The following is a 27,719-nucleotide window of genomic DNA, read 5'->3' as shown; positions in this document are numbered from 1 at the left end:
TGTCAACCTGGACACCGAGTACAGAGGGCCACTGCTTCACTGCTTCAGTTTTCTTGTGACTACTCCAAATGGACTGTCTGCTAGACTACACATTGCTATGGCTGCTTTTTATGAGGGTCAGAAGGGTACCAGCATCTTAGAGATGTGTGATTGCTGGCATCACTCCAAAAAAAGAAGAAACATGATGGTCATAGAAACTCAAAAGAAGTCAAAGTCCAGACAAAACTACAGAGATTGGAACTGGAGAGATGACTGGGGGTTAAGAGCAATATGCTGTTCCCAGCAGCTCACAAAACTCCAGCTTCGGGGGATCCAACAACACCTCTAGTCCTCACAGGCACCTGTGCTCATGTGCACACACACACACACACACACACACACACACAATTTAAAATAATAAAAATAAGCCTTTAAGAATCTACAAAAAAAAAAAAAAAACAATTGAAAACTGACAGCTGATAAAAAGCAAGTGTTTTCTTCCAGCTTTGCTGTTTTTCTTCCTGCATGTGCACGGCCACTGAGTCACACTTGTCCATCTTTCCTACTGTCCCCAGCCTCTTGGTCTGCCCTTTAGATTCAGTAGTGAAGTGTGTGATCTTAACAGATACATGTACATGTCTAAGACCAGAAGTACAGTGGGGATGGTGGTGTAAAGTGAGGGTGGTGTAAAGTGTGAGTGAGCAGTGCCGTGAGGGTGGGGGTGGCAGTGAGAAGTGGCCTCTCAAAGTTGCCACTGGAGCTGAGGCTTGCCTAGTGGGGGAGAGCATCACTCCCCAAGAACTGGGGAGCATTCCAGGTGTAAGGTCAGGGGGAAATGGCCTCCCTATTTATGTCTATCTAGAAAGCCACTATTACAGAAGGGTGTGCACCTGTCTCCCAAGTGTACCACAGACAGAGGAGAGTTTAGATGCAGAAACCTCAGACCTGGCTGTTCAGATTCTTCTTTTTCTAAATGTGTGCATATACTGTGTGTGCATGTGTGGGTTCACGAACACACACATATGGATGCCTTAGGTTGATGCCACAACTCTTCCACTATCCCTCTTCTACCTTATTCATTGAGGCAGGATTCCTAATCAAATGCAGAGCTCCCTGATGTGTCCACTTTTGTTAGCCAGCTTCTTCTGGGGATCCTCTCTCCTCATCTCTCTGCCTTCCTGAACCAGAATGGCAGGCACCTTACCAAACCTACCAGACATTTTTGTGAGTTCTGGGGATCTGAATTCGTGTTTCTTTGGCCCTTGTGGTGAGCACTTTAGTCTCTGATCCACCAGCTCAGACTGGGCTTTCAGACTCTTGCCATTCCACCTCTGAATCCTAGCACCCTGCTGGGATTCAAGACCTCTCACCTCTGGCCCCACTGACCACCCACACGTTGACTACCAACATCCTGGACCTTCATTTAGTGGTGGGTCAGACAGCCTTGTGGTATTAATATTCTCCCAACAATGGGCTCTTTTATTATTAAGTAATCCAGGCATACACAAAGTACAGAGACTAATATACAAATCCCCTGCCCAGAGTAAGGGCAAGATCATTAAAAGCCTAGCACTGAGGGGCTGGAGTAATGCCTCAGCAACTAAGAACATGCACTGCTCTTGCAGAGAAGCCAGATTTGGATCCTAGCACTCATACCCAGTAACTCATAACTGCCTGAAACTCCAGTTCCGAGGGAACCCGCACTTATTTGACGACAACCACCATAGTACAGCATGATAATTATGGCAGCAATACAGACATATAAATAATACTAAGTCTTTAAAAAGTAACAGTTTGAGACCCTGTTTCCTGCTCCCTGACTCCATCCCTCTCTTTCTCTTCCCTGAAGCTGCTATCATCACACCTTGGTGTTTGTCATTTCTGCAGGGTCAGATTGTATCAGTCATCCACACAGTTGAGAATTACAAACTCAGACTTGGAATAGCCACTGCTGTCTTGGCTTGCTTTGTTTTTTATTCGCACATCTGGATTTGCTCAGATTAAATATCTTCAAGAACGGGGGAGTGAGCTTTTGGTATAAATTGCCCACAATTTCCATATCTATTTCTAGAAGAGCCTACCAGACGTCAGCCTAAGATTGTTATGTTTGGTTCTCAGTTACAATTAGCTCCCCTGCTCTTCTTGGAACTGTTGCTGATGCTTAGATCAGAACATGGTGTCAGACCCATGGGTGCCTGTGGCCATTTGTCAGAAGCACCACAATGTCCTTGCATCCTCCTGGTGCCATCAGTAAGGAAAGTACGGATGGATTAACTGATACAAGCATGGACCACCTCATCTGTGCACTATTTTGCACCCCTACAAAAAAAAAATGAGTGACTCTTGTTAACACTGGTTAGTATTGGGGCCAATGAGAGGAAAGAGTCCCCCAAGTGTCCACTCTAGTGACCACAGTAATCCTAAATGGCAAACACTGTAGCTTATAACTAGGGGTGCTTTAGTGTTAAAACTAACTGGTGTGTCTTTTGCTGTCTCATTGTAAGGGCTCTGTGAATTTCAAATTTGGGGTTCTTTTTGCCAAAGATGGGCAGCTCACAGACGACGAGATGTTCAGCAATGGTGAGCATCCCCTCTGCACCCCTGCCTCTGCACCGCTGAAACCAAATGTCTGATTGAGTTGGATTTTCCAGTAGCAGAAAGCAATTTACAGAATTTTATAAGGTGGTTCTTGACCAGTTTCATTCATTTGCTAAGTATTTTACGGATCACCTAACTCATACCAGTCCCTGCAATGGGCACTAGAGAACACATCCGTGGATTGTGGGGAACACACATGAGTTTCGAAAATATGGTTCTATAGAGTGCAAGGTATTTCCTTGCTGTTTCTGGTCTCCTCTTCCTGTATCTGTATCTTTCATGTTACATCCCTGTTTATCACTGGGTGGGATAGCAATAGCATCTTCATCCCTCAGTACTGCATGGCCCAGGTCTGGTCCATCTGGTTGTTTTCCTTCCCTTGGGTTCCTAAAAATTACGAGACTTCCTTTTAGCCCTTGGGTAGAGGTGATACAACCTCATGCTTTGATACCGTGCATATTATCTATGACTTCTTTGTGGTTAGAAAACGAGGACCCAAGATTGACATCTGTGCCTTTTCTTGCAGAAATTGGAAGTGAAGCATTTCAAAAATTTTTAAATCTCCTTGGTGACACCATTCCTTTAAAGGGCTGGACAGGCTACCGTGGCGGTCTGGACACCAAAAGTAAGCATGCCCCTTGTCAAAACTAGTACAGTTCTGTTACTTATACCCAAGAGAGGGGAACATGTGAGCCAGAAACTGGAAAGATTGAGGATGATCCCTAATATGACATGAATTGCTGGACATGGTCATTGACTCCTCTCATTGGCTTTATAAGACTAATCAGCCCTTGGAACCCAGAGGAAGCACCATGAGACACCATCAGTAAGTACATAAATGAATGACATTTCCATCAACGAAGGACCACATCGGTTGTGGAATCTCAGGAGGTTATAGAACTTGGTAACTTCATCACTAGTGCAGATTGCCTTAGTAAGAGTCACACAATAAAGTTGCCTTAAAACAAAAGTCTCCATTGTCCCATAGTTGCATTTACCAATGAGCACTATCCGTATGCCAGGACCGGGCTGGGCTCAACACGAGCCCTGCCTTGCAAAGAGCTGGATAGCACAGGCGTCACATGGGTGATGGTTATGAAATAGCTTGGCAGTCAGTGCTTACCGGATTGAGGAGGCACAGAGAGCGCCACAGGCACTTTGCCGACTCTGGGGATTACAGAAGACTTCTCTGGGGGAACATGGGAGTGATGAGTGGGAACAGTTGGACAGTCCTGAGAAAAGAATTTCAAACAGGGAGCATCTGTAGAATCCCTGGGGCTGAAAGAGCATGGCGTGTTCTAGAAACTAAGAGAATGGCTTTCTGGTTGGAAGGAGCAGAGGGACCAAGAAGGTTGCAATATATACTAGAGAAGGGGAAGGATGGCTTTGCAGGGAGTTTGAAGTCCCCTTGCTTGTCACTGAGTAGGAAAGTAGCTAGGTCCCCTTAGGGCAGACCTGTGAGGAAAATAATCTAGAGGTAGCAGGCCGGGGAGAACCAGAGAACCAGAGTCCATAGTCTAAAAGAGGGGCAGGGCAGCTGTCATGGCCAGTGAACAGTAGGCTGGCGGGAAGACAACAAATCCCAGCGCTGAGGTAGAGGGCACAGGGTCCTACGATATTAGAAAGTGGAGATGAAGAGGAAGATTCTCACGGGGTCCCTGGGTCTCTGGCCTGAAGTAGACGTTGGAGATGTGGGTGTGGAGCTGGGAGGTGGATGGAGGGGAACTAGATGGCAAACTCAGGCTTGAGCTCCCTGTCAGCTTCTGGGTGAGGAGCATTTCCCGCATCTTGTGTTTCTGTGTTTGCTGTTTTGTTTGATCTTCAGTCAAGCCTCAAAGAAAGTCAGGCAGTTGGCACAAGGCTTCTGAAGCCTGAATGTGACAGACTTCTGGTCCTCTCTGCCTGGCAGCACACACAGATTCAGAGCATGACAGCAATGTCTGAGGACGGCCAAAACTGGAGAAATCACTACATATAGACCCCTAGACCCGCCACACATGTGCACACATGCGAACACTAAGTAACAAAGCTTTAAAAATTAAATTACAAAAAATGATAAAGTCCTTACATTTGAGGCGGGGGGAGGAGTAACCTAGCCAGTGAGAAGTCTGGCTGGTCCATCTACCTGCAGAGCCTTTGATTTTAATCACCCAACAGTTCTTCAGAACCCCACCTTGATTTCATGAATATCATGGCTTGTGTGAACTGTATCCTTTCCCCATGGCCACAGGAAGGGGAGGGATTGTTGCATGAGCAGGAGTCTCATGGGAAGTAAAGAGTTAACCTCAGGTGAGCCTCTCCTGATCACCACAGCTGGTAAACCCAGGTCTTTGAGAGTGTAATGTAAATTGTGTGCCTCCACCTGCATGCCCTTGTAAAACTGTGCTCTTGTGTTTTACAGATAACACCACGGGGATCAACTCAGTCTATACTGTGTACCAAGGGCATGAGGTCATGTTTCACGTCTCCACCATGTTGCCGTATTCCAAAGAGAACAGACAGCAGGTAGGTGTGACCTTGGGCTCTTTGAGAACACAAACTGTCATGTGACTTAATGTGGCTGAGCTTTACACAATTAGAGAAGAGGTGTGTTAAAGTGAGCACCACTTCAGTTACCAACTCAGGCATTTTCTATAGTCTGTGTCAACTGCAAACAAAGCATAGGAAGCTTATTGTTACTGCCTCTGTCATCTTCAAGACAGGATCAGAGATCTTAGTGGGCCTGTATGTGTGCACATATATGTACTTGCACATGTGTAACTATGATTTTAAAGACTACACATCTATGCTGTGTTGTCATAACAAAATACCTGGAGCCTGGGAACACTATAAAGAAGTTTATGTAGCTCAGAGTCATATTTCAAGAGCACTGGTATTTTGAGCTCTAGTGAGGCCCTCATTATGGTCAGCATGTGGTACAGATATAGAAGAAATCAAATGACATAGAGGAAGTGTGAGAAATCCAGGTTAGGTTACAGACAGACGTAACTGAGCAAGAACGAACTCCCATGAGAAACTTGATAACCCCTTCCAAGACCTCATCACCTCCCACCAGGCTCCCCTCTAAACCTTCCCCCCAATCTCTTAGCACTTCACGCATGGAGTCAGGCTTCCAGCGTAGGTAACTGAGAAACCTGCCTAAACCATAAGGAGACACCTTGCAGATTGCAGACTGTTCTGTATTAACAAGGCTTCTCCCTCTGGCTTCTCTCGGTGTGCCTTTGGCCTTGTCAGAATAAGAGTCTGGAACATGAACTATGTTAGTATGCTAGCTAGTTTTATATCAACTTGGCATAAACTAGAGTCATTTGAGAGGAGAAATTGACCAGATTGACCTGTGGCACATTTTATTTATTGATAATTGAGGTGGAGGGATGGCAGCTCACTGAGCGGGGCCACCCTGGACTGGTGGTCCTGGGTACTATAAGAACACAGGCTGAGCAAGGCATGGGGGGGGGGCAAGCCCTCTGTGGCCTCTGTGGCCTGCTGTGACTCCTTAGATGATGGAGTGTGATAGTTGAAGGCTGAAATAAAGCTTTTCCTCCCCATGTTGATGTTTATCACAGCTAGAGAAATCCTACCTAAATCAGATGTTGTGCATTAGAAGCTGTTTTCAGATTGATGTTGAAGTTAACCATGACTGTCTACATGGTCTGGCCATGCTGGGAATGTCCCCACAGAGTTCTCCTTTTCCAACCCAGTGGTTGGCCAGTTTTAGGAGGGAAAAAAAAAATCCAACCTGTTAGAATTTAGGTACAATTAATATATGGGCTACTGGGGTTTAGTTTGGTTTTAAAGTGTGTAAGTGGTTTTTGCCTATGTCTATACATGCACTGTGATGTATACACAGAGATCAGAACAGGGAGTCTGAGCCCCTGGAGCTGAAGTGATGATTGGTTTGTGAGCCACCATGTGGGAGCTGGGAATCAAACTCGGGTCCTCTGTAAGAGCAACAGGTGCTCTTAACTACCAAGCCATCTCCCCAGGCCTAGCTACTGGGTTTTGGCAGATGAGATTTGGAGAGTTATGCTTTCCTCATATAAGACTTTTATCACATTTTTAATGCATTAAGAGAAGGCATCTCCATGAATAAATGTCACTGACACAAATGAACAATTGTTCAGCCAAGAAATACAAACTTTAAAGGGGGCAAAAAGGTTTTTAACTGAGCGTGTAAAATTCTGATTCTAGTAAAAGGGTAAGGCACACAGCAGTCTGTACCCTGGGGTGATAACTGCAGCACTGGGAGGTAGAGGCACTCTGGGGAAAATGTGCAGGGAGAGATGAAACCGTAAGTACTGTTCTGTAGTCTGACTGGAAAAGGTAGCTAATTAATGGAATCACATGGGCTATGGGGACCATGAAGGCATTGAACTTATCCCTTGTTTTAGGAGAACTCTGGTCAGGCATATTGAAACAGGAAGCACACGTGGTTGTGACTTGCTGTGTGCAAGATGTCTTCTCTGTTTGGTTGGGAAGACCCATGTCTCTGCTGCTAGGTCTCTTCATTGGAAAGGATAGACCACACCATCTCCTCTGACATCCTCAATGCTCTTGACCTCTTACATGCCAACAGTGGCATCAGAAAACTTATGCTGGGGATTGGGGTTCAAGGATGGAGTGCTTGTCTAACACATGTGAGGTGCTGGGTTCAAGCATCAGTACCAGCACCCCACACACAGCAGACATACAAGCTCCAATAGAATGCCTTACTATTCTTCCCAGAAGTCCCCAATGCTGCCCACACCATATGACAGATGGAGCAGTAGCTACACATGGATAAATTATGTACTGTAATTCATGATCTTTTCAATATTTATTTAATTTTATATATATTCATGTATGTTCCTGCATGTAAGTGTACTGTGTGTACTAGGGAGTTCACAAAGGTTGGAAGAGGCTACAGATCCACTGAACTGACGTGACAGATGGTTGTAAGCCGCTGTGTAGAGCTAGGAATGGAACTGCAAGAGCAGTCAGTGCTCAGCTCATTTTAACCACAGAGCCATCTCTCTAGCTCCAATGTCCTTAGAAAGGGACATCTAGTAGTTGACTTATTTTCAAGGGTTTGCACTGTAGCATATAGCTGATTCTGTCTGTCTGTCTATGTGTTTATGTTTGTGTTTAAGTATGTGTGCATATACATGAGTGCAGTACAGAGAGGCCAGAAGAGATTATCAGATCCCTAGAGATGGAAATGAGGGTTTTTATAAGCCACAGATATTGGTGCTGGGAACCAAACCTGGCTCCTCTGTAAAAGCAGAATGCCCGTTTAACCTCTGAGATATCTCACCATTCCTGTTGTTGTTTTGTTTTTAGAGACACAACCTCAAGTAACTCAAACTGGCCTTGAACTTCTGATCCTCCTGCCCACCTCCAGAGTGCTAGAGTGCTTCATTACTTTCTAAATGTTTCATGTGTATGGGTTTTGCCTGCATGTGTATGTGCACTGCATGTATGAAGTACCCTCAGAGGCAGGAAGAAGGCATCAGATCCCCTGGAACTGGAGCTACAGGCAGTCATGAGATGCCTGACATGAGTGCTGGGAATCGAACTCAGGTCCTCTGCCAACTCAGTAAGTCCTCTTAGTCACTGAGCCATTTCTCCAGGCTGGCAAATCTATGTCTAGTTCTTTGAGGAACCACTACAACTTTTCCAGAGGAGCCACACTATGCCACATTCCCATCTCCTTACTCCAGCCACCAGTGTGTCATTTTATACTGTCACCCTACTGGTTTGCATGGCCACTTGGCTTGCACATCTCCAGCAACTAGTAAGCCCGAGTGTCTTCTCCTGTGTTTATTACAGTTGACACGTCATCTCTGGAGAAGGCTCCCTTTACAGTCTTCCTGATGGCTTGAGTCATTTTCATTGCTGAGCAGTAGGAATTCTTTATGTATCCTGGATCCTACCATTGCCTGTCCCTCTCCTGACAGTATCCCTGTCCACAGAGTAGACAGATGTGATGAAGATTCACTGTCTCTTTCTTCTCTCGTCTGTGCTTTCAGTGTTTGAACTGACTTGCACTCAGTTGTTCTCTACACCTTAGCTTCCTTCCTGGTAAAGCGGAGGATATGCCATGACTCAGGCAGGGACAGACTCTCCAGGAGTTTCTGGTACGGAATCAAGGACAGGAAGCATAGCCAAGAGCCATTTGCACACGTAGAAGACTAATCTGTATGAGAATGACATCACTGGCCAGAGAAAGCTCAGCAGTGAGAAGCAATTGCTGCTCTTTCAAATGACCAGAGTTTGGTTCCCAGCACCCACATTGGACAGTTTAGAAAATGTCTGTGACTCCAGCTCCAGCAAGTCTGATGTCCTTTTCTGGCTTTGGTGGACACACACACACACACAAACAAAAAAATTTAATGGTATCACAAAACTTCTGTGGCTGCTGATGGAGAAAGAATATGATAGCTAATCAAAGCTAAGGAAACCTTCCTGGAGAAGGTTCCATCTGCCTGAGCTTAGACAGATAACCACGCGTGGGATGTTTGGCCATACAAGGCTAGACAAGTAGGCAAGCACAGACCATGCTTTGCATATTAATTGCTGTGCCACAAACCACTCCAGAACCTACCAGTTGATGATAATTAGTGGGTTTCTTAAGGCTTTATGTGCCAAGGACTCAGCATAAAAGTCTTGTTTCATTGAGACTCTCATCCACTGCAGTCAGCAGCAGCTGAGCTGGGATCATTTGGAATCTCAACGAAGACATGGGCAGAGGTGCCCTCTCCCCACACAATGGAGTCTCGAGGCTGCTGCTGTGGACTCTCAGTGGCTTCCTCATCAACACTCCTGCACTGGACCAGGACCTCAAGTGCATATGTTTGAGAGGAAGGTGGCGAAAGCTGATTGTCCTTATTATTATTGTCCTTCATCTACTTATTCATGGCTGACAAGTTTATTCTCTATTCATGTATACATATGTATAACTGTGTGAGTTCATTTGAAGCACGTGTGTGTGGCTGTGAGGAAGCCTTGGGGATCAGAGCCCCTGGAATTGGAGTCAGAGGCCACTGTGAACCAGCTGGCATGGGTGCTAGGAACCAGTCCTAGATCCTCTTGGCTGTAGGCACTCTTGACCACTGAGCCATCTATCTCTCTAGCCCCCTTTTGGTCCTTTTTCAAAGCTAGCCTGGGCACTGGTCCACAGTTGCCTTTGTTATGGTTCATTCATGACTGCAGCTTTCAGCCAGCCATAGTAAAGGTGAGAGCAAACAAACTCCACCTTCCAGTGATGGGCAAGCCATAGAACAAGTGAGCATCCCTAATCCTTCATGACCCAACACGGGGACTCACTGGGATCAGGGGGAAGAGCAGTCACTTGCTTTGACCAGATAGATGAAGGTCTTAAATGGAGCTGGGAAATTGGCCTGTTCCTATCCTTCTGGGTACAGTGCACACACCACTCCCACTCACACATTACTGACAGCTTTCGTGTTTAGGGGCCATATAGCTGTAAAGAGTCCATACAGTCTCTGAAGTTGCAAATATTCACTGGCTGATCTATTATACCAAAAAAAGAAAAGAAAAGAAAAAAGTGTCAACCACTTATTTAGGAACTTGTTCTGGAAAGATAACTAGGGTCAAATTGCATAGAGCCAGCCATTTTGTCACCAAGAACAAGCATTCCAACTAGCTAAGGAGAGTCAGAGGTGTAGGTCGGTGGTGGAGCACTGGAGTAGCCTGCTGGACCCTCAGACTCCCCCACGAAGGCCTCCTGAGCTCCTCTGGGGCCTAAGGAGAGATCAGGGTATGAGAGGCTGTCGACAGGATAGAAGCAGTAAGGGTGAAGGGAGCGCAGGCCTTCAGGCTGGCAGGTTCAGTTGAGGGTTGATGAGATGAAGCCTGCACTGGGAGAGGAGCCCAGTGGTTTGTCAGGGCCACATGGAGGCAGGGCTGTGCAGTGCTATGTGAAGGCACACAGAGGTGGTGGTTGGCTACAGTGCCTTAACTGAGTGTCCCTTGTCCGAGCAGCTCTTCTCACCATGTCATTTCCCCTCCTCACAGGTGGAAAGGAAGCGCCACATTGGAAACGACATTGTCACCATCGTGTTCCAGGAAGGAGAGGAGTCCTCTCCCGCCTTTAAGCCTTCCATGATCCGCTCCCATTTTACACGTATCCTGGGTCTTCATAAACGCTCCAGTTCAACAGCCTCACAGGGCCTCACAGGACATGGAATAGGCAGGTCCTAAGCAGCTAGTCTGACACCCACCATTGGGTAGCTTTGCCCAAACGCTCTGTTTTTCCTTCTCCCCCACCTCTGAGGCAGCGGAGTAGGAATTCTCAAGGACAGTTTCATTGTGTTTCTCAATTTATGCACATGCAGGATTCACCACACCCTCCATTACTCTCCCATCACCCTCCCTCTCCTGATCACCCCTATTCCCAGCAAAGCCCCTCTGCTTTCTCACCTGGGTGTGCCCCACTGTATCTCACCGGGGATGCTTTTAAAGCTGGGGGGAAATGGTCACTTATTTGAGTAGAGGCAACTTACCAGTGGCTATATCACTGGGAAAATGACTTTTTTTGTAAAGATTTATTTATTTTTATGTATGTGAGTACACTGTAGCTGTCTTCTGACACACTGGAAAAGGGCATCAGATCTCATTACAGATGGTTGTGAGCCACCATGTGGTTGCTATGAATTAAACTCAGGACCTCTGTAAGAGCAGTCAGTGCTCCTAACCACTGAGCCATCTCTCCAGCCTGAAAATGACTCTTTGTACCCTAGCAGCTATTAACTGCCTATAGCTCTTCAGGGAGGGGCAGGGCCTCAGGACCCTTCCCCATCCACAGTGGGACATTGATGGCCCAGGCGGGCAGTGTGACTGTGAGTTTGTAGGTTAGAAGACAGTATTTCACAGCTAACTTCCAGCCCCGCTGCCTCAGAGCCCTGGGTGCTAGGATTACAAGCTCATGCCACTACTCCCAGCTTTGGCTTTCAGAATGCCTTCTCTTTCCTCAGGAAGTCTGTGAAATTCGGGGAGCTTCCTGCTATGCGCTGGTAATGAGGGGATGTGAAGGATACGTAGTGAGTCCTCTGGGAAGCCGAAGCCGGTGTCATGTATAAAATCCGTTGCTGCATGCCTGTAGTTCCAATACACTGAAGGCCTAGGCAGGAGGATCACAGGTTGGCAGCCAATCAGGGCTACATAGCAAAACCTTGTACCAGTGATGTCAGCGCTCGAGAGGCTGAGGCAGGGGGTCACCGTGAGAAATTATTCTAAGCCGGATAATACCTGCTAAATTGAAGAATGAAGCATGCTAACACTGTTACATCCCATAATCCTGCTCAGTTCACTGTTTGTAGATGCTGGAGGTGAGGCTGGCCTTGTCAAGAGTGCTCAGCCAGACAACCGCAGGGCAGGTGTTCAGCCTGCCCTGCCAGACCTCATTCATGGACCACTTGCCATGGTTACGGGCCAAGAGAGCCAAACTCAAGGCAGCAGCTCTGAAGGTTGGCCACAATAAGTAAAGGACATGTAGTGGGCATTTTCAGAATGAAGTCTAGTCTCACTGTTCCTGCTCCCAAGAGACCCCAGTAAAAATATCGGAAGACAGATTACTGCGCATCAGGTGTCTGCCGATAAAACTGACGTGAAGCTTGCCAGGAGGTGTTTAAAGGTTGAAATGGCCAAATTCCTTCCACAGGGGTAGGGGGCTGAACCTCCTTTGTTCATCCTACTTCCAGCACAAGGTCCTCCCTTTCGTGGGGCTGTAGCACTAGTATCCCCCCTTTCATGGTGACAGAAGGCTTCTCTGAGTGGAGCCCCAGAAGACAAGGTGGCCAGGTAGCTGGAGACACTTTAGAGTGCTCCCTATTAGACGTTCTCCACATTGGTCAGCCACGTGGGTCTCTGAAGAGAACCAAAAGTGAGTGCATCCCACAGAGTACAGGAGTGGATGCACCAAGGGTCGCTGGCGGTGAGAGGTGACAGTGCTTTTCTTTTTAAAGAGTTCTATTGAGATTGAAGCCCCATAAGGTGTCATTTGTCCTTTCTTCTTAAACGCTGGCGGAAGCCAGGCCTCCCACGTTCTGCAAGTGCTCTGCCACAGATCCACACCCCAAGCAGTTGAGCTATTCTGGACACCTTGGGCTTCATCCCAAGCAGAGGCGCCTTTGCTCAGAAGCTGCCAGCAGCCACGGTGGCTCGGTCTGTTTTGTCTACCAGAGGCAGAAGGAGAGGGAAGGTGTACAGCAGAAACATTTCGACTGTTTCCCCATTTCAGAATGTGCGATGAAATAGATGAATAACCCATGTCAGGAACTGCTCCTCTGGTTCTGCTGGCTGCTTGGCTGTTCCGTGGCTTTCCTTCTACACTCCCTGACAGCGGTGGAGGATTCACCTAACCTTTTCCCAGTATAAGACTACAAAGATGCTAACACTAGGCGTTGAGCTCCCCTGTATGTCTGTCTCTTGTAAAGAGGTGGAGTTTTGTCCCAGAGAGCAGCAGGTGCCGACCCACAGGGAGGCCTGCTCAAAAACACTTCTGCAGGAAGGATTTTCAGGGCACAGCCGTGAGGTGTGAGTATCAAGGGTGTTGATGAGTTTTGCCTTGACTGTCCCCACAGATATTTTTGCCTTAGTGAGGTATGACCAGCAAAATGACAATTACAGGTAGGTGATGGACTCATCTCTAATCCTAAAATTGTGTCACCAGTTGGCCCTCAGATGACCCTGGTGTGCTTTCTTCTGGGGTTCATTAGACACACTCTCACCTTCTAGAATGTTCTGCCTTTTTCAGGGCAAGTTTTCGCTCCATGGAGTATTGCTATGCTATGCACAGTAGGCCTAAGGGCCAGGGCTAGTTTGGTGTTTGTACTTTCACAGGGGAGATTATCTGTGTTTGGCCTTGGTCAGAGTGCCCCTTGTCCTTCTGTTTCTCAAAGTGAATCTATTAGAAGGATGTTGGGAAAGTAATGTCAATTTCCACCATTTAGAGAACATGAGGTCGAACCTCAGCTCAGTTATTTGCTGACTTTGAGGATTTGTGAAATACATCTATCCCCTGGCACCCAGTCACCTCTGGCATGTTCAGCAAGCCTTGAAATCCAGAGCCCCTGCCTGCTCTGCAGCAGCTGTTCAAGGCACCGTTGCTCTTGTTCAGCCTGTCCATAGGCTGGTGGGTTAGACCCTAAAGACTTGGCCTCTCCCCTAGGAAAGAGCACTCGGAGGTGACACAGGCTCCCCTGGGATGAATCTTCCTCATATAAGTACGTGGACTTGTAAAAATGTTGCCGATCTTTGAAGAAAAGACCTAACTCTGGAATGTTCTCTACCTAGGCTAAAAATATTTTCAGAAGAAAGTGTGCCACTTTTTGGCCCACCCTTGCCATCCCCTCCGGTGTTTACAGACCACCAGGAATTCAGGGACTTTTTGCTTGTGAAATGTAAGTTGCCATTTTGAAACGTTTCTGCCGCTTGTTCCACACAAGAGTGTGTCCTCCACACTCTCCCAGGACTCTGCATAGGGAAGTGTGAGGCTCACGCTCAGCTCACCCATCACCTGGGTTAAGTTTCTGGTACTGTCAGGTAGACTTTCTTCCAGTCCTCATCTGCTCCTCAGCCTTGCAGCTCATCCTTTCACCATGCCCGGTGCCAGAGAGACTGCTAATTGGCCCGTGTGCCCTGGCTTCTGATGCCATCATTCTGAGTCTCTCATTATATACCTGTGACTCTGAGAAGAAGAGTGGAGGTAGGGAGCTGTGGGTGTGATACACACTTAGGGACGAATGTGCAGGCAGTGGGGTCATGAATGGAGTGAGTTGAACCTTCCCACCCCAGGCCACGAGAGCCAGCAAGCCAGAGCACACACACCTCAGCCCACTGATGACTCTAGCCAGGGTCTAACTCTGAGCTCTCATCTTCTGTAGGACAGACATGGGCCACACCCTCCTCAGCATGCTTGGGCCCATCAGGACCGACTGATCAGAATCAAGTCACTTGGCTTCATCCACTTCAGTCTCTTCATAGAAGCCTAGTCTGTCAGCCCCAGAGCTCTGGCAGTGCCCCCAGTCTATGCCCCCTGCAGCCAGCTCCAGTCTTCCAGACACAGCAGGGGCTGCAGCTGCGTTGCTGGCATCCCCTTCCCCTCACACCCCACACAGTGCCTAATTCTGTCACTGTTGCCATGTAGTTAGAGAGAATTTGGAAAAGCTCCTGTTCTCTCATTGAGTCCATCTTGGACACCTGGCCCCAGGGTGGCATCAGTTGAACCTCACAGAATCCCACATCAATTAAGACACTCGGCTTCTAGTCTCTTTCAGAATTAGCCAAAACTAATGCTGCAGGCATTGTCCTTCCTTTGTATTCTCTTTCAAAGATTAACTTTGTGTGTGTGTGTGTGTGTGTGTGTGTGTGTGTGTGTGTGTGTGTGTGTATGCTTGAGTGTGTGTGTGTGTGTGTGTGTGTGCATATATGCAGGTGCCTGTGGAGGCCAGAAGAGAAGGCATTGGATTTGAAGTTAGGGGCTGCCCAGTGGGGGTACTGAGAATGAAGTCCAGATCCTCTACTAGAGCAGGAAGTGGGTTTGTATGTTTGTTTGTTTGGTTGGTTGGTTGGTTGGTTGGTTGGTTGAGTCTCATTTTGTAGCCCTGGCTAGCTTGAATTCACTCTATAAACCAGGCCTTGAACTCCTGATCTGCCTGCTTCTGCCACCTTTGTGCTGGGATTAAACACATGGGCCACTAGTAGCAAGTGCTTCTGAGCCCCTAAGCCCTCTTTCCAGCCTCTATGTTTTATATACCCATCTCAGTGGCACTTGAAAGGATGTCACTGAACATCCAGTCAAGATGGCTGGCAGTGCTCATCCCTCTGGGAACCGCTGCAGATGTCTCCACTTGCTGCACAGCCTTCTTCTGGTGGATGAAGCCATTAAGGGTGTGCAGCTGGATGCCCTATGCACAGTTAGCTCCCAGCTTTGGGCCACAGCAGGGCTCAGGGGAAAAGCTCTGCTCCCAGCATGAGAAGCAACAGACTGCAAACCACTTGGCAAAGGAGACGATTCTGTTCCTTTCTGCATTTTTAAAACATCCAGACTTGGGAAGTTCCATGTGGTTCAATCCCAGGGCATTAAATGGGAAGCCAGAAACAAACAGGGAACAGTTGTTGCAGCTAGCAGCCAAAGGGAAGGAAGGAGCCAGGCCCAGTAGATAAGTGTTCTATTGAATAGTGATAGCACAGCTGGGGCCAGGGCCTGTAGTGCTTTAACCCCAGAGGATTTAGAGGACAGTATTGGGACCCACTTGTAAGTGGGACCCATACATTAAGATGGAATAGCAAAAGCAGGCCTAGGAGTGGCACATCAGCACCCTCAGCATCTTAGGGGGAAATGGAATTGGGATTCAGTTGACCTGATGGTAAAGCTTCAAACAGCCGGGTTGGGCTGTGTATGGGAGCAGTGCTTTGTTCCTAGTAAGCTGAAGGCAGAAGAATCTCTTAAGTTTGAAGTCAGCAAGTCATTGTAAAATGCTGTCTTTAAAAAATATATACCTAAGTAGGGGGAGTGGATGGGATAGAGGATTTGTGGAAGGGAAACTGGGAAAGGGGATAACATTTGAAATGTAAACAAATAAAATATCCAATTAAAAAATCTAGGTTGAGAACCATGGATGCAAGGAGCCCAGGTTATAGAGGAGGCTCTGCAGTGCTGGAGCACGGGTCTGACAGAGGAGGCTCTGCAGTGCTGGAGCACGGGTCTGACAGAGGAGGCTCTGCAGTGCTGGAGCACGGGTCTGACAGAGGAGGCTCTGCAGTGCTGGAGCACGGGTCTGACAGAGGAGGCTCTGCAGTGCTGGAGCATGGGTCTGACAGAGGAGGCTCTGCAGTGCTGGAGCACGGGTCTGTAGGACCAACAGGCTGCAGAGCCAACAACACAATAAAAGCCTGAGACTAGAAGGCTGTTTGAATTTCACAGTGGGTTTAGCAGAATGGAGGAAGCTAGCCAGGTCAAAAAATCCAAAATAGCTCTAGATGGTTCAATAGAAACTCAGGTCTTTCCCTTCTGTCAAAATTAGTTGTTTAAAATGTAGTTTGGGGGCCAGGCAAGGCAGAAGCAAGTGAACAGAAAAAGGTAGTTTTCTGAGATTATAATGGGGAAAATGGTTAAGAAAAAAAGAGTTTGGCATGCACACTTCAAAAACTCCTAAGAGATGCCATGTAATACACAAGCCCAACTTGGTCCCAGCACACAGAATATATCTATGGAATACAAGTCCTGTTTTTCAGTCCATTAACAGATCTTCCCATTGGCCCTCTGCATGAGAAAACTAAGGTGACCACTTACCTAGTTCAGTGTGCCTAGCACTATCCTATGTGCATGTGTTATCTCATCCAGATGATAGCAGCCCTCTATAAAAATAGGATCGTACCATTGTGTAGGGCAGAAACTGCAGCCCCAGAAAGGTAGGACAAAACAGCTCAAGACTCCACAGCTACCAGGCAGAGGTGATGCATACCTTGAATCCCAGCATTTCCTGGGTAGAGGCAGGCAGATCTCTGAATTCAAGGCCAGCCTGGTCCACAGAATGAGCTCTAGGATAGTCAGGACTACACAGAGAAAGCCTGTCTAGAAGGGAATAAAAGATTAGATCTGTTCCCTGCTACTGTCCCACAAGAACGGGAAGGTTCTACATGCCTACAGTAATATAAATCCGTAAGTCCTTATTCAGAATTTAAACTGGAAGCACTCTCCCATGAAAGGAAGTTAGATCAATGACAAAAACTTTAGCCAGTTTTCATCACTGTGGCAAAAAACCTGAGAAAAACAACAAAAAGGAGGAAAAGGCTGGTTTTGACTTGTGCTTTGGAGCCTTCAGTCGTCACATGTCCTGTCACTAAGAGCTCGAGGTAAAGCAGAGCATGGTGGCAGCAGGCACAATGGAGGAAAACTGCTCACCTCATGGTAGCCAGGAAGCAGGGAGAGCAAGAGACAGGCGGGGGACAAGATCCATTCTTCAGAGGCACTACCCTGTGACCTGCTTCCTCAACTAGACCCCACTTCCATGTGTTTCCACCACTGCACACCAATAATTAATTGAAGCATTAACCACCAGGAGTCTGGCCACTGATGAGATCAGAGCCTTCATGGCCTCCGATAATTCCCAATAATTGGATCGACCAGCTGAGTCCATGCCCTTGACATGTTAGGAGACCATAATGCTAGTATTATAATGATAAATGGCATTCACTGTACAGACTGTTTGCAAAGAATACTCTTCAATAGCTATTAATGACTGTAATGTGTCCCTTTTCACTTGTTTTAGTAATTAACGGTGAAAAAGCCACTTTGGAAACCCCAACCTTTGCCCAGAAACGCCGGCGTACTCTGGACATGTTGATCCGCTCCTTATACCAAGATTTGATGCCGGATTTGCATAAGGTACCTGAGTTTCCTTTCTCCTGGGGGTTTCTAGAGAGCATAGTTCTAGCCATGAACCCCGAGGAAAGCCGAGTTCCCTTGGTACTTGCTGCCTAGACCACCCCGAAGTGACCACAACTGGCATTCTCCATAAAGGGAGGGTTGTTGGGTGCCTGTGTGAGAGCAGTCTGTAAAAGGGGGATAGAAATGAGCACAGAATATAAGTAGGCCCCTGGAAACCAAAGCTGTGGTGGCGGTGCTGTCCTTGGTGCTAGCAGCTTAGCGCTGAGGACCTGGCAGAAATACTGAGTGCAAGAGACCAGGTGCCTTTTTGGGTTTTCTAGTGGTTTTCTATCTGGCTCTATAATCAGGCACTGAAACAGTTGTCTCCGCTGATAAAAGGCCACCTCGTACTGGATATTTTGTAGGCCCAGAGCATTGTGTGCACTGATAAGACTCCATCTACCCTTTCTTGTCACCTCCAGCATGTGTGCGCTATCTTAGGAGGTTTCAGCCTGAGTTTGTTTCCAGGATCCACATGGCAATGGCAAAACAAAAGAGCCAACCCCACAAATTGTCTTCTAACCTCCATAAACATGCTATGGCATGTATGCACACACACACACACACACACACACACACACATACACACACAAATAAATAAATAAATGTAATTTATTTTAAGTTTTCCTATTTAACAAGTGAAAAATTCTCTTAAAATCTGATCATTCATAAAGTCCAGTAAAAGTAATTAACTTCTGATGATGTATATAAATGAGAGGTGTCTGTCACTCACCCAGGGAAACAGGCTATGAAAATGAACTAGAATGTACTGGCCCCTTCTCTCTGCATATGACTCCTTTTATAGTATCACTTGACTTTTGGTCTTGTTGGTGAACTCTCAAAATTCCTAGGGAATGACCAGGCTAGCCCCAGGACCCCACAGCAAACCTTAGCAGATCAGGGGAGGCTTCAGAGAGACCACCACAATGAATCCAGAGCTAAGTATTGTTGAAGCAGTCCCCTCCTGCATCATCTAGCCTACCTTCTACACTTTCTGTCAGTGAGCACACCAAACGTGCTAATCCTGCCAGGCTCTGTGGCCTACAAAGACAGGCAGGGTCTGCCAAGTCTGGTGGACCTGGGACTCAGCCAGGGCTTGATGAATGCTCTAGAGGGAAAGACCACACACAGTGACAAGTACCCTCTGTGTACTACCTCACTGATCCCTACACACCTGGGGACAGGGATCAGCCACATAGAGACTCTGAAGGTAGCACATAGGGCCCCAGAGCTGCACAGTCTCGGGGGTACTGTTCCCATGGAATGGAGTGTGCTAGGTCCCCAGGGGGCCACTCCATGGAACTGGAGTCCTGCAGCTGTGCAATGTGGTGGCCTGGGTTATGAGGCTAGGAAGTGAAGCTGCTGGTTTGCTTGAAAGGGCCATGTCCTCAGCCTTCACACAGTGCTGGTTGTACTTGTCTGGACTCTATCCCTGTGTCTACCACAGTGCTGAAGGGGTGCTGGGAGTAGAAAGAGTACTGTTTAGACAAACAGAGGTGTGTGTGCGTGTGTGTGTGTGTGAAGAGATTCCAAAGGATGAGACCTGACAACTGTCTGAGGAATCCCAGCCGTTTTTCTTTTTCAGAATATGCTCAATCGGCGATCTTTTAGTGACGTTTTACCAGAGTCACCCAAGTCGGCACGGAAGAAAGAGGAGGCCCGGCAGGCGGAGTTTGTTAGAATAGGACAGGTACGTCTGATTCACAGCTATTCCACAGCACCTGAGAAGTGCGTTCTAAGTCCCTCCAATCCAGACACTCCACAACCATACTGTTTTTCTTTCGTAGTTTTTTTCAAGACAGGGTTTCTCTGTGTAGACCAGGCTGCCCTCTGCCTCCCAAGTGCTGGGATTAAAGGTGTGAACCACTAATGCCTAGCTGAGGCTTTGTTTTCCTTGCTGTCCTAGTGGACATTCTTCTGCTGTGGACCAAAGGTTTCCTGGAGAGAGAAGGCTTTACTTCCTCTTATAGCTTACAGTCCATCACTGGGGAAGTCAGGGCAGGAACCTAGAGCCAGGAACTGAAGCAGAGGCCATGGGGGAGCCCTGCTTACTGCTTCAGTCTCCCTGGCTCACCCACTGCTTTCTTACACAGCCCAGGCCCTCACGCCCTGGTGCAGCACCTCTCAGTGTGGGCTCCCATGCCATGGTTTGCACACAGGCCAGTCTGACGGAGGCATTCTTCAGGCCAGTCTGACGGAGGCATTCTTCAGTTGAAGTTCCTTCTTCCCACATGACCCTGCCTAGTATCAAGCTGACAAAAAGACTTCCCACATTCAAGCTTCAATGGTTTCTCTCCAAATTGTGGTGGAAAGACAAATGGGCTTTTGACAGCTGTGTAGATTTGGTTTCCTTTGCAAAGGAACAGTGCTCTGCTGCAGGGGGACAGCTCCTACTGTCCAGGTCACTCCTGGCCAAAGGAGCTGAGATCTCTTGCCTGCCTAGTAGGAGTTCTCTGAGTAGGTGGAAGCTATTTTGAGACTCACCAAATTTAGCACTAAAACCCTCCAGGACCTACAGGAGGGGGCGGGGCCTCCAGCGGCAGGTAAGGTCATCCAGGAGCAGAACACTGGGCAGCAAGGTGAGCAGAGAGGAGGGTCCTGTGATCAAGGAGAACTAGGAGACAGGACACATTTTTCAAAATATGCATCAGTTTTTATTGAAGATACCAAGGGCTGGCAAGATGGATTAGCAGGTAAGGGAGCTTGCCACCAAACCTGACAACCTAAATCCAATCTCTAAGACTCACATGGTAGAAGGGGAGAACTGAAACCTGTAAGTTGTCCTCCGTCCTTCATGTAACTGACACAGTTGTCCTCTGACCTTCGTGCTTGCACCGTGGCATTCACACACCCACATAGATACATGCATGCACAAGATAAGTAAGCATCATTTTTTAAAAATTTGTATATCTGTATGACTCCTCCTTTCAGGGACTTGAACCATCAAGATTAGGAAGGACTGGGAGTCTATATTTTTCAACAGTCTTAGTTTATAAATCACAGGACTAACAGAACTGGTTTACATGCTAGAAGCAGTAGGTGTATTTGGGGCCATAACCCTGTGACTGGGGCTTACCCATCTCCTTAGAGGACCTTCAGCTTGAACCCAAACTACTCTTGACTCACTGCTTTTTCTCAAACCTTAACTGTTCACCCTGCTGATCTTTCACTGCCTGATCCCAAACCTTAAGGGACATCTCTGTTCATCAGGCCCTGAAGCTCAAGTCCATTGTGAGAGGGGACGCCCCATCGAGCTTGGCAGCATCAGGGATGTGTAAAAAAGAGGTAAGTGCTTGGCAATTCTGAGAGCTGTGAATGTCCTCTGTGCTCAGTGAAGTTCTGGAAACAGTTGGGGTGGGAGGATGTCCTCAGAGTCCTCAGGAGCCCAGACCACATAGCATTTGTGTGCACAGATGGCAAGCAGGGGACCAGGCCTGCTCAGCCAGGATGCTGGCACTGTGCTCCTCAAGTTTCACGTGTGTTCATGTCACCTGACCTCAGCCCATACAAACAGCAGGATTCTGGAGCACTGACTCAGCCAGCAGGTCTTAACCTGTGGGGTGCAACCCCTAGGGGGTCCCATATCAGATACTTACATTATGATTCATAACAGGAGCAACGTTGCAGTTAAGAGGTAGCAATGAAAATAATTTTATAGTCAGGGTCACCACAACATGAGGCACTGTGTTGAAGGGCCACAGCGTTGGGACCATTGAGAGCCACTGCTTTAATCCAATAGGCCAGGAGTCAGCTTGAAAGGCTACTTTCCTGGTTTCATTTCTGTGGCTGAAATAAATGATCCTGGCAAGAAGCAATTCGGGGGGGGGGGGGTGTTTTAGCTCACTGTTCTAGGTTAGTGCATCACCTTAGAGAAGTCACGGCGACAGGAGTTGGCCATCACACCCACAATAAAGAGCAAAGAAGTAAATGCATGCAGGCTCTCTTGCTCACATCTTTGCTTGCTTGATTTCTCCACTGGTGGATAGTCCGGGACACCTACCTAGGAACTGATACTGCCTCAGTGGACCAAGTCTTTCCACATCAATCAAGACAGTCCCTGACACATACACCCACAGGTCAGCCCAGTGTAGACGCCTCACTGTGACTCTACCCAAGTAACACTGGGTTATGTCAACTTGACAAAGTTAACCATCAATTTGCTCGGAGCTTGCTGCTCAGAGGTGCTCAGGTGAGAAACCATTATATAACATATAGCCACATAGCCAAACAGGAAATCCTACAGCCTGTCTACTTCCTGTTTTTACTTTTGAAAGCAGGATAGGGAGGGATGGGGGTCATCAAGAACAGTGATGGACTGGAAGAGCACTTGCAGCTTTCACAGAGGACCTAAGTTCAGGTGCCAACATCCACACCAGGCGGCTCACATCCACCTGTAACTCCAGCTCCAAGGGATCCTCTTCCGGCCTCTCCCAACACCCACATGTATGCTTTTTAATGCAGTTGAAAGCCAGGGAGATGCCGCAATGGCTAAAGGCACTTGCCACTGCACCTGACCACCTGAGCTTAATCCTGTGACCCACATTGTGGAGGAAAACTGCTAAGTTGTCCTCTGACCTCCGCAGGTACACAGTGCTATACACACACACACACACACACACACACACAGAGAGAGAGAGTTAGTTAATTATTTAATTAATTAATGCAGTTTTTAAAACTTAATGCAACTGACCCAGAAAAAAAATAAAGTTCTTTCTGACCAAATGAGACAAGAGGTCTACACTCTACCCTTTGTGTGCATGGTAAGAATTTGTGGGTTCCTAAACACTTTATAAATGGTGCTAATTCTGACATTTTTTAAAGTTCTTAGACACATATTCCAAACAAAGTCTGTTCACAAAAACTTGTTCATAGTGCACAAAATAAAAAGCCATTTCTACCGTTTGTGTCAGCATAAAAGCAGTGGACCTGGGTCTTCCTGCCAGGGCACACTTTGCTATTAAGACTCAGTTGGTGTCTGCTCGGCCAAAGGACCTGGATTCCATTCCCAGCACCTACATGACAGCTGACAGCTGTTTGCACACAAGTCCCAGAGGATCTGATGCCCTCTTCTGGTCTTTAAACACCCTGCATGCAGAGTGCATGGGCATACATGCAGGCAAAATACCCATATGAACAAAAATAATATAAAGACTCAGTTGAGGGCTGGGGTGATGTCTCAATGAGGAAAGTTAGGGCTTGAGTTCAGATCCCTAGCACCCCAGCCCATTGTGGTGGTTCATGCCTAAAACCCTAGTACTCATTGGGGTCTCTCTGAATACTTGCTGGCCAGCTAGTCTAGCAGAACTGGTGAGACCCTGTCTCAAAAAGCAACCAAGAAAAGACACTGGACATTCACATGTACTTGCATAGGCAACCCCTGCACATCCTACATTCTCTCTCACTCTGTTTCACACAGCCTCTCTCTCTCTCTCTCTCTCTCTCTCTCTCTCTCTCTCTCTCTCTCTCTCTCTCTCTCTCACACACACACACACACTATGCACACAAACAACAACTCCATTGTTCTGTCTTAGTATTACCTAAAGTGCTGGTTTCAATGCATTTTCAATTCTTGTAGCCAACTCAGAACTTGCCAGACCTCTTCTTGGGGGAAATATTTCAATAAGTGACCTGCCTGTGTTTTCCTTTTTCAGCTTGGAAAATGTTTCCATATCCTCTAGGCTGCCTTTTTAGAACAGTGCAGGACACATCTTTGCAAGCCTGAGACTATGGGTGTCCTAAAGGGGAAACCTGCTCTTTGTTCAGCTGGGGATAAGCCACAGTGTTAGCCTCAGCCCTGGCGATGCTCTTGAATATGATCCTCAGCCTTTTTTGAACTTAAAGGATATGAACATGTCTCTACTGGGCATTCACACACCTACAAGAGCAAAGACGGGATCTGCTAGGTCCTGCTGCCCAGCTGGGTCATATTAGACCCTATGTCTAGCTGAAAGAAGAAGTAAAAATATAGGCCTCCTCCTTGTCCCTAGAAACTTCCAAGTCTAGTCAAAGACTTCCAAGGCATGGGGCTAAGAGAGGTGTCTAAAAGGGAGCAGAAGTCTGTTCCGATGTTTGCAGTTCTCAGCACTGGGGATACAGTTCTGTGGGAGGGCACTTGCCTAGAGGCCTTGTGTTCAATTCTTAATGGCGGCACAAACAAAAAACCCGTCCACCATGCTTTATGACTAAGACCCTAATAAGCAGTGCCTGACAACTCCTGGACTTCACATCCACCTCAGGGGCATTGTGAGGGAGCTCTAACTTTATCCCCGAAACAGAAATGAAGCTAAGGTCCCAGGAAGTGTTCGTGCAGTGTGACATTTCACACAGGGGCTAGAAAAAAGTGTGCATGCGATGTGAACATGCCATATGGGGACCTGGAGTCACTTCATTAGCAGCTCTTGCTGTTTTCCTGCAAAATATGTGCTACTTTTTCTGTAAGATTCTGTAGCTTTATGTGGGTCAATAAACACCTATATATTAAGACAATATCGACCTCTTGCATTGTGTATGGTTTAATGATTTTGTTGAACCAGCAACACAGAAATCTTACCTTTTTAAAAATAGCCATGTGGGACTTCCTTTTGTGCTAAACTAACACCAATCCTCTTAAAAAAAAAAAAAAAAAAAAAAAGTAAAAGACACCAATTGGCCCAACTTCTAGGTATTAAAGAAAACTGCTTTAAAAACAGTACCAATGTTTCTATTGCCCAAAGAACAACAGTATGGGCATGCAGAGACAGACAGTGGTGCCAGAAGCACAGGAAGTCTCGGCTTTTCTGCGGCATCCATATTGAAAAGGGGGCTTCTGTCCTTGAGAAGGATAACTGAGTTCAGACCCAGTAGCTCCCAGGTCTGGTGCAGGTCATTACCATGGAGTATCTGTGTTACTGTTTCCATCTGTGGGACACAGTGTGGGTTTTTCTGGTACACTTACTCTCCGATGCTTGTGTTGCCTCACAGCCTTGGGAGCCCCAGTGTTTCTGCTGTAATTTCCCTCATGAAGCTGTGTGTGCAGATCCCTGGGGCCAGGCCTTGCTGGTTTCCACTGATGCCGGCGTCTTGCTAGTGGATGGTTAGTGAGTAGCACTCCTGAATGTCTTCTCTTACGTGATTTGTGGTATTTCTGAGGTGGGTGACTGCTCCTTTAGACCATAAATGCCTGGTCCCTAGGGGAGTTAGCCAGGTTTGATTTTCTAATCAATAGAGCCCCTCGTTTCAGACATGTGCTCAGCGTGCTGGGAGCCTCGTCCCTTTCCCCAGTCTCCAATCAGTTCCTGGATATTAAGCCACCTACTAAAAGGTTCTTCTTCAGCAATCACTCATCATGGTCCCAGCACTTAACCTTAAATGAAAAGAGGCATATTATCTCACAGCATTTTCTTAGAGGACACGAGCCCTCTTGAAGACTTAAAAATAAATCCTGACTTGGAGGGAGAAAAAAAAAAAACTTGATGTCTAAAATAAATTATATGAATCTTAGATAAACTGTTTTGATGACTATAGAAGCAGAAACGTTTTGGCAGGAAGACAGATTGCTACTCAGTATTAAATGGCGCTTTCTGACAGGGAGCTAGACCAGCCTGCCTGGGGAGAGACTATCACACACACCACACCCTTGGCCATGGTGCTGATGGGATGTAGACTCCAGAACAGGAGGAAGTGCCTTTAGATTATTCTAGACCCCCATGAGCAATAGAGGAGGTAAGCAGTGGCCTCAGGCCTCCTGGAACTCTGAGGGACCACGGGTACTAGAGAGGCAGCAGCTCTAGAGGCACACCCTCTGGTGAGACTGACTTGGTGGCCTAAAACTATGTCACCTTTCCTCTCTATAGTAAGCCCTGCTTGCCCCTCAGACCTCTGCCTAAGCACCCTCACTAGGTCCAAGCTCTGTGGCAGCTGCTTTCTACAGGGTGGCAGGAGCAACCGACCCTACCTGGGACTTTCCATGTAGGTCTTAATCATGTTTCCCATAACCTAATTATATCTGTGACTAATTTAATAAACTGGACAACTTAAGACCCATCATGCTTACCATATCTAATTATATCTATAACAAATTTAATAAGATATCAGTAGAAGAAAACCAAGGGTGGGGGTTATATAGTTCAGTAGTAAAGCACTCGCCTAGGATTGTAAGACCTGGGTTTCCCATCTCCAAAAAGAGAGTCTATCTCCTCTGAGCCTCTGGTCTTAAAAGGCTGAAAGATCACTGGGGACAACACTTGTAACTGCAAGGAAGCGGCAGCAAGGCTGAGGTGTCTTGTGCTGAGTGCCTGCAGCCAACTCTGGTATATAGCAGCAAGTTTCTAAAAGGCAATTGTCATCTTTGCCAGTGATTTCTAAAAGCTCACAAAATCCCAGGATTTTTGCCAAAAGTGCAACCAAAAGTTTCTTTTAATTTTCAAAACTCAAAACAGACCTTAGATATTTACTCTTTAAATTTTATAGATGAAGAAACAGGGGCCTAAAGTAACACCATGGCCTGTGTAAAGTCACATGGCTGTTCAGTGGGTCTGACTAGAGCTTCATATAATACCAACTGCTCCACTTAAACACAGCAAACTCTGCCAGCATTTCTGGAAGTTGACACCAATTTCCAAAACCGTGGTCCCAAGTAAATAGGTCTACAGGATTTTACCACTAAGAAGATGTTTAATATTCTCTAGTTTTCCTTTGAGATCAAAGGAAAGTATCCTGGGTCAAGACTGGATATAACCCCAGGGAATTGTGGGGGTGGGGAGACTGAGAGGATTGGGGGAAGGGGAGACCAAGGTCAGGATGTACTATATGAGATAGTTTTTTTAAAAAAGGTTAAAATTCAAACCGATATTTTCAAATCTTTTCTGCAATTGTGCTGTTTGGATCTGATTATAATGTTGGCTTTGGTGTAAAGGAATTTTCTAGAAAATTCTTTTCTGTCAGCCTTGGAGAGGCATGCAGACTATTCTTCTCCTGTCCCAACTGTCCAGTGACACCCACCCTTGGCTTTTGCCAGGAAGGAGAAGGCCTGAGCTATGTTTGCATCTCACCATGTGCTGTCCTTCCCTTACTCCATAGCGGGCCTGCTCTACATGTGATCGTAGCACACATGTTTTTTGTGGGTCTTTCCCTTTCGTTTTAGGCTGACTCCTGTCCTAGCCCAATAGCTTTTACTTAATTTCATTACACTTGCCCTGGGGAATCTACTTCTTTTAAGGTCATAATTTTTTTTAAGATTTATTTATTTATTTATTTATTTAGTTAGTTAGTTAGTTAGTTAGTTAGTTAGTATACAGTGTATGCTTATAGGCCAGAAGAGGGCACCAGATTATATTATAGATGGTTGTGAGCCACCATGTGGGTGCTGGGAATTGAACTCAGGACCTCTGGAAGAGCAGTCAGTGCTCTTAACCACTGAGCCATCTCTCCAGTCCTTAAGGTCACAATTTTTAAAAACTTTGCACTGTGAGTGCAGCAAATCCTATTTTAAGGGACAAGTCACTGAGTAAGTAGGCTCTTCCCTTTTTGGTTTCATGGTAATAGAAAAGCTCTCTTGTACCAAGATTGCAAAAAGGAATAATTAATCAAGCAGCCACTAAATTTGCCACTTTCTCCTGTCCTTGCCTGCTCTTCTTCCTGTCTGCCTACAAACCCTTTAGCTGAGGAGCAGAGGGGGGTGCATGTTGGTCCATGCTAGGCTTGGCAGTACACAGTGTGCCTCTGTTTTCTG

At 46.8% G+C, this 27,719-nt stretch overlaps 1 protein-coding gene across 1 annotated transcript in view; it reads left to right on the top strand.

Moving 5' to 3' along the window:
* The window catches only part of GARNL3 (GTPase activating Rap/RanGAP domain like 3), a 132,718-nt gene that overhangs the window by 78,918 nt on the left and 26,081 nt on the right, over positions 1–27,719 (top strand). Inside the window, exons 10-19 of the mRNA XM_080927048.1 lie at positions 2,484–2,559; positions 3,104–3,202; positions 4,979–5,082; positions 10,594–10,702; positions 13,161–13,206; positions 13,873–13,979; positions 17,853–17,968; positions 19,596–19,700; positions 21,221–21,295; positions 24,971–25,082. Coding sequence (XP_080783174.1) covers positions 2,484–2,559; positions 3,104–3,202; positions 4,979–5,082; positions 10,594–10,702; positions 13,161–13,206; positions 13,873–13,979; positions 17,853–17,968; positions 19,596–19,700; positions 21,221–21,295; positions 24,971–25,082 — 949 coding nt within the window. The remainder of the gene's footprint in view (positions 1–2,483; positions 2,560–3,103; positions 3,203–4,978; positions 5,083–10,593; positions 10,703–13,160; positions 13,207–13,872; positions 13,980–17,852; positions 17,969–19,595; positions 19,701–21,220; positions 21,296–24,970; positions 25,083–27,719) is intronic.

The sequence above is a fragment of the Micromys minutus genome (genome assembly GCF_963924665.1).
Source record: "Micromys minutus genome assembly, chromosome: 13".
Classification (NCBI taxonomy): Eukaryota; Metazoa; Chordata; class Mammalia; order Rodentia; family Muridae; genus Micromys; species Micromys minutus.
This window is presented reverse-complemented; position numbering and strand designations above follow the sequence as displayed.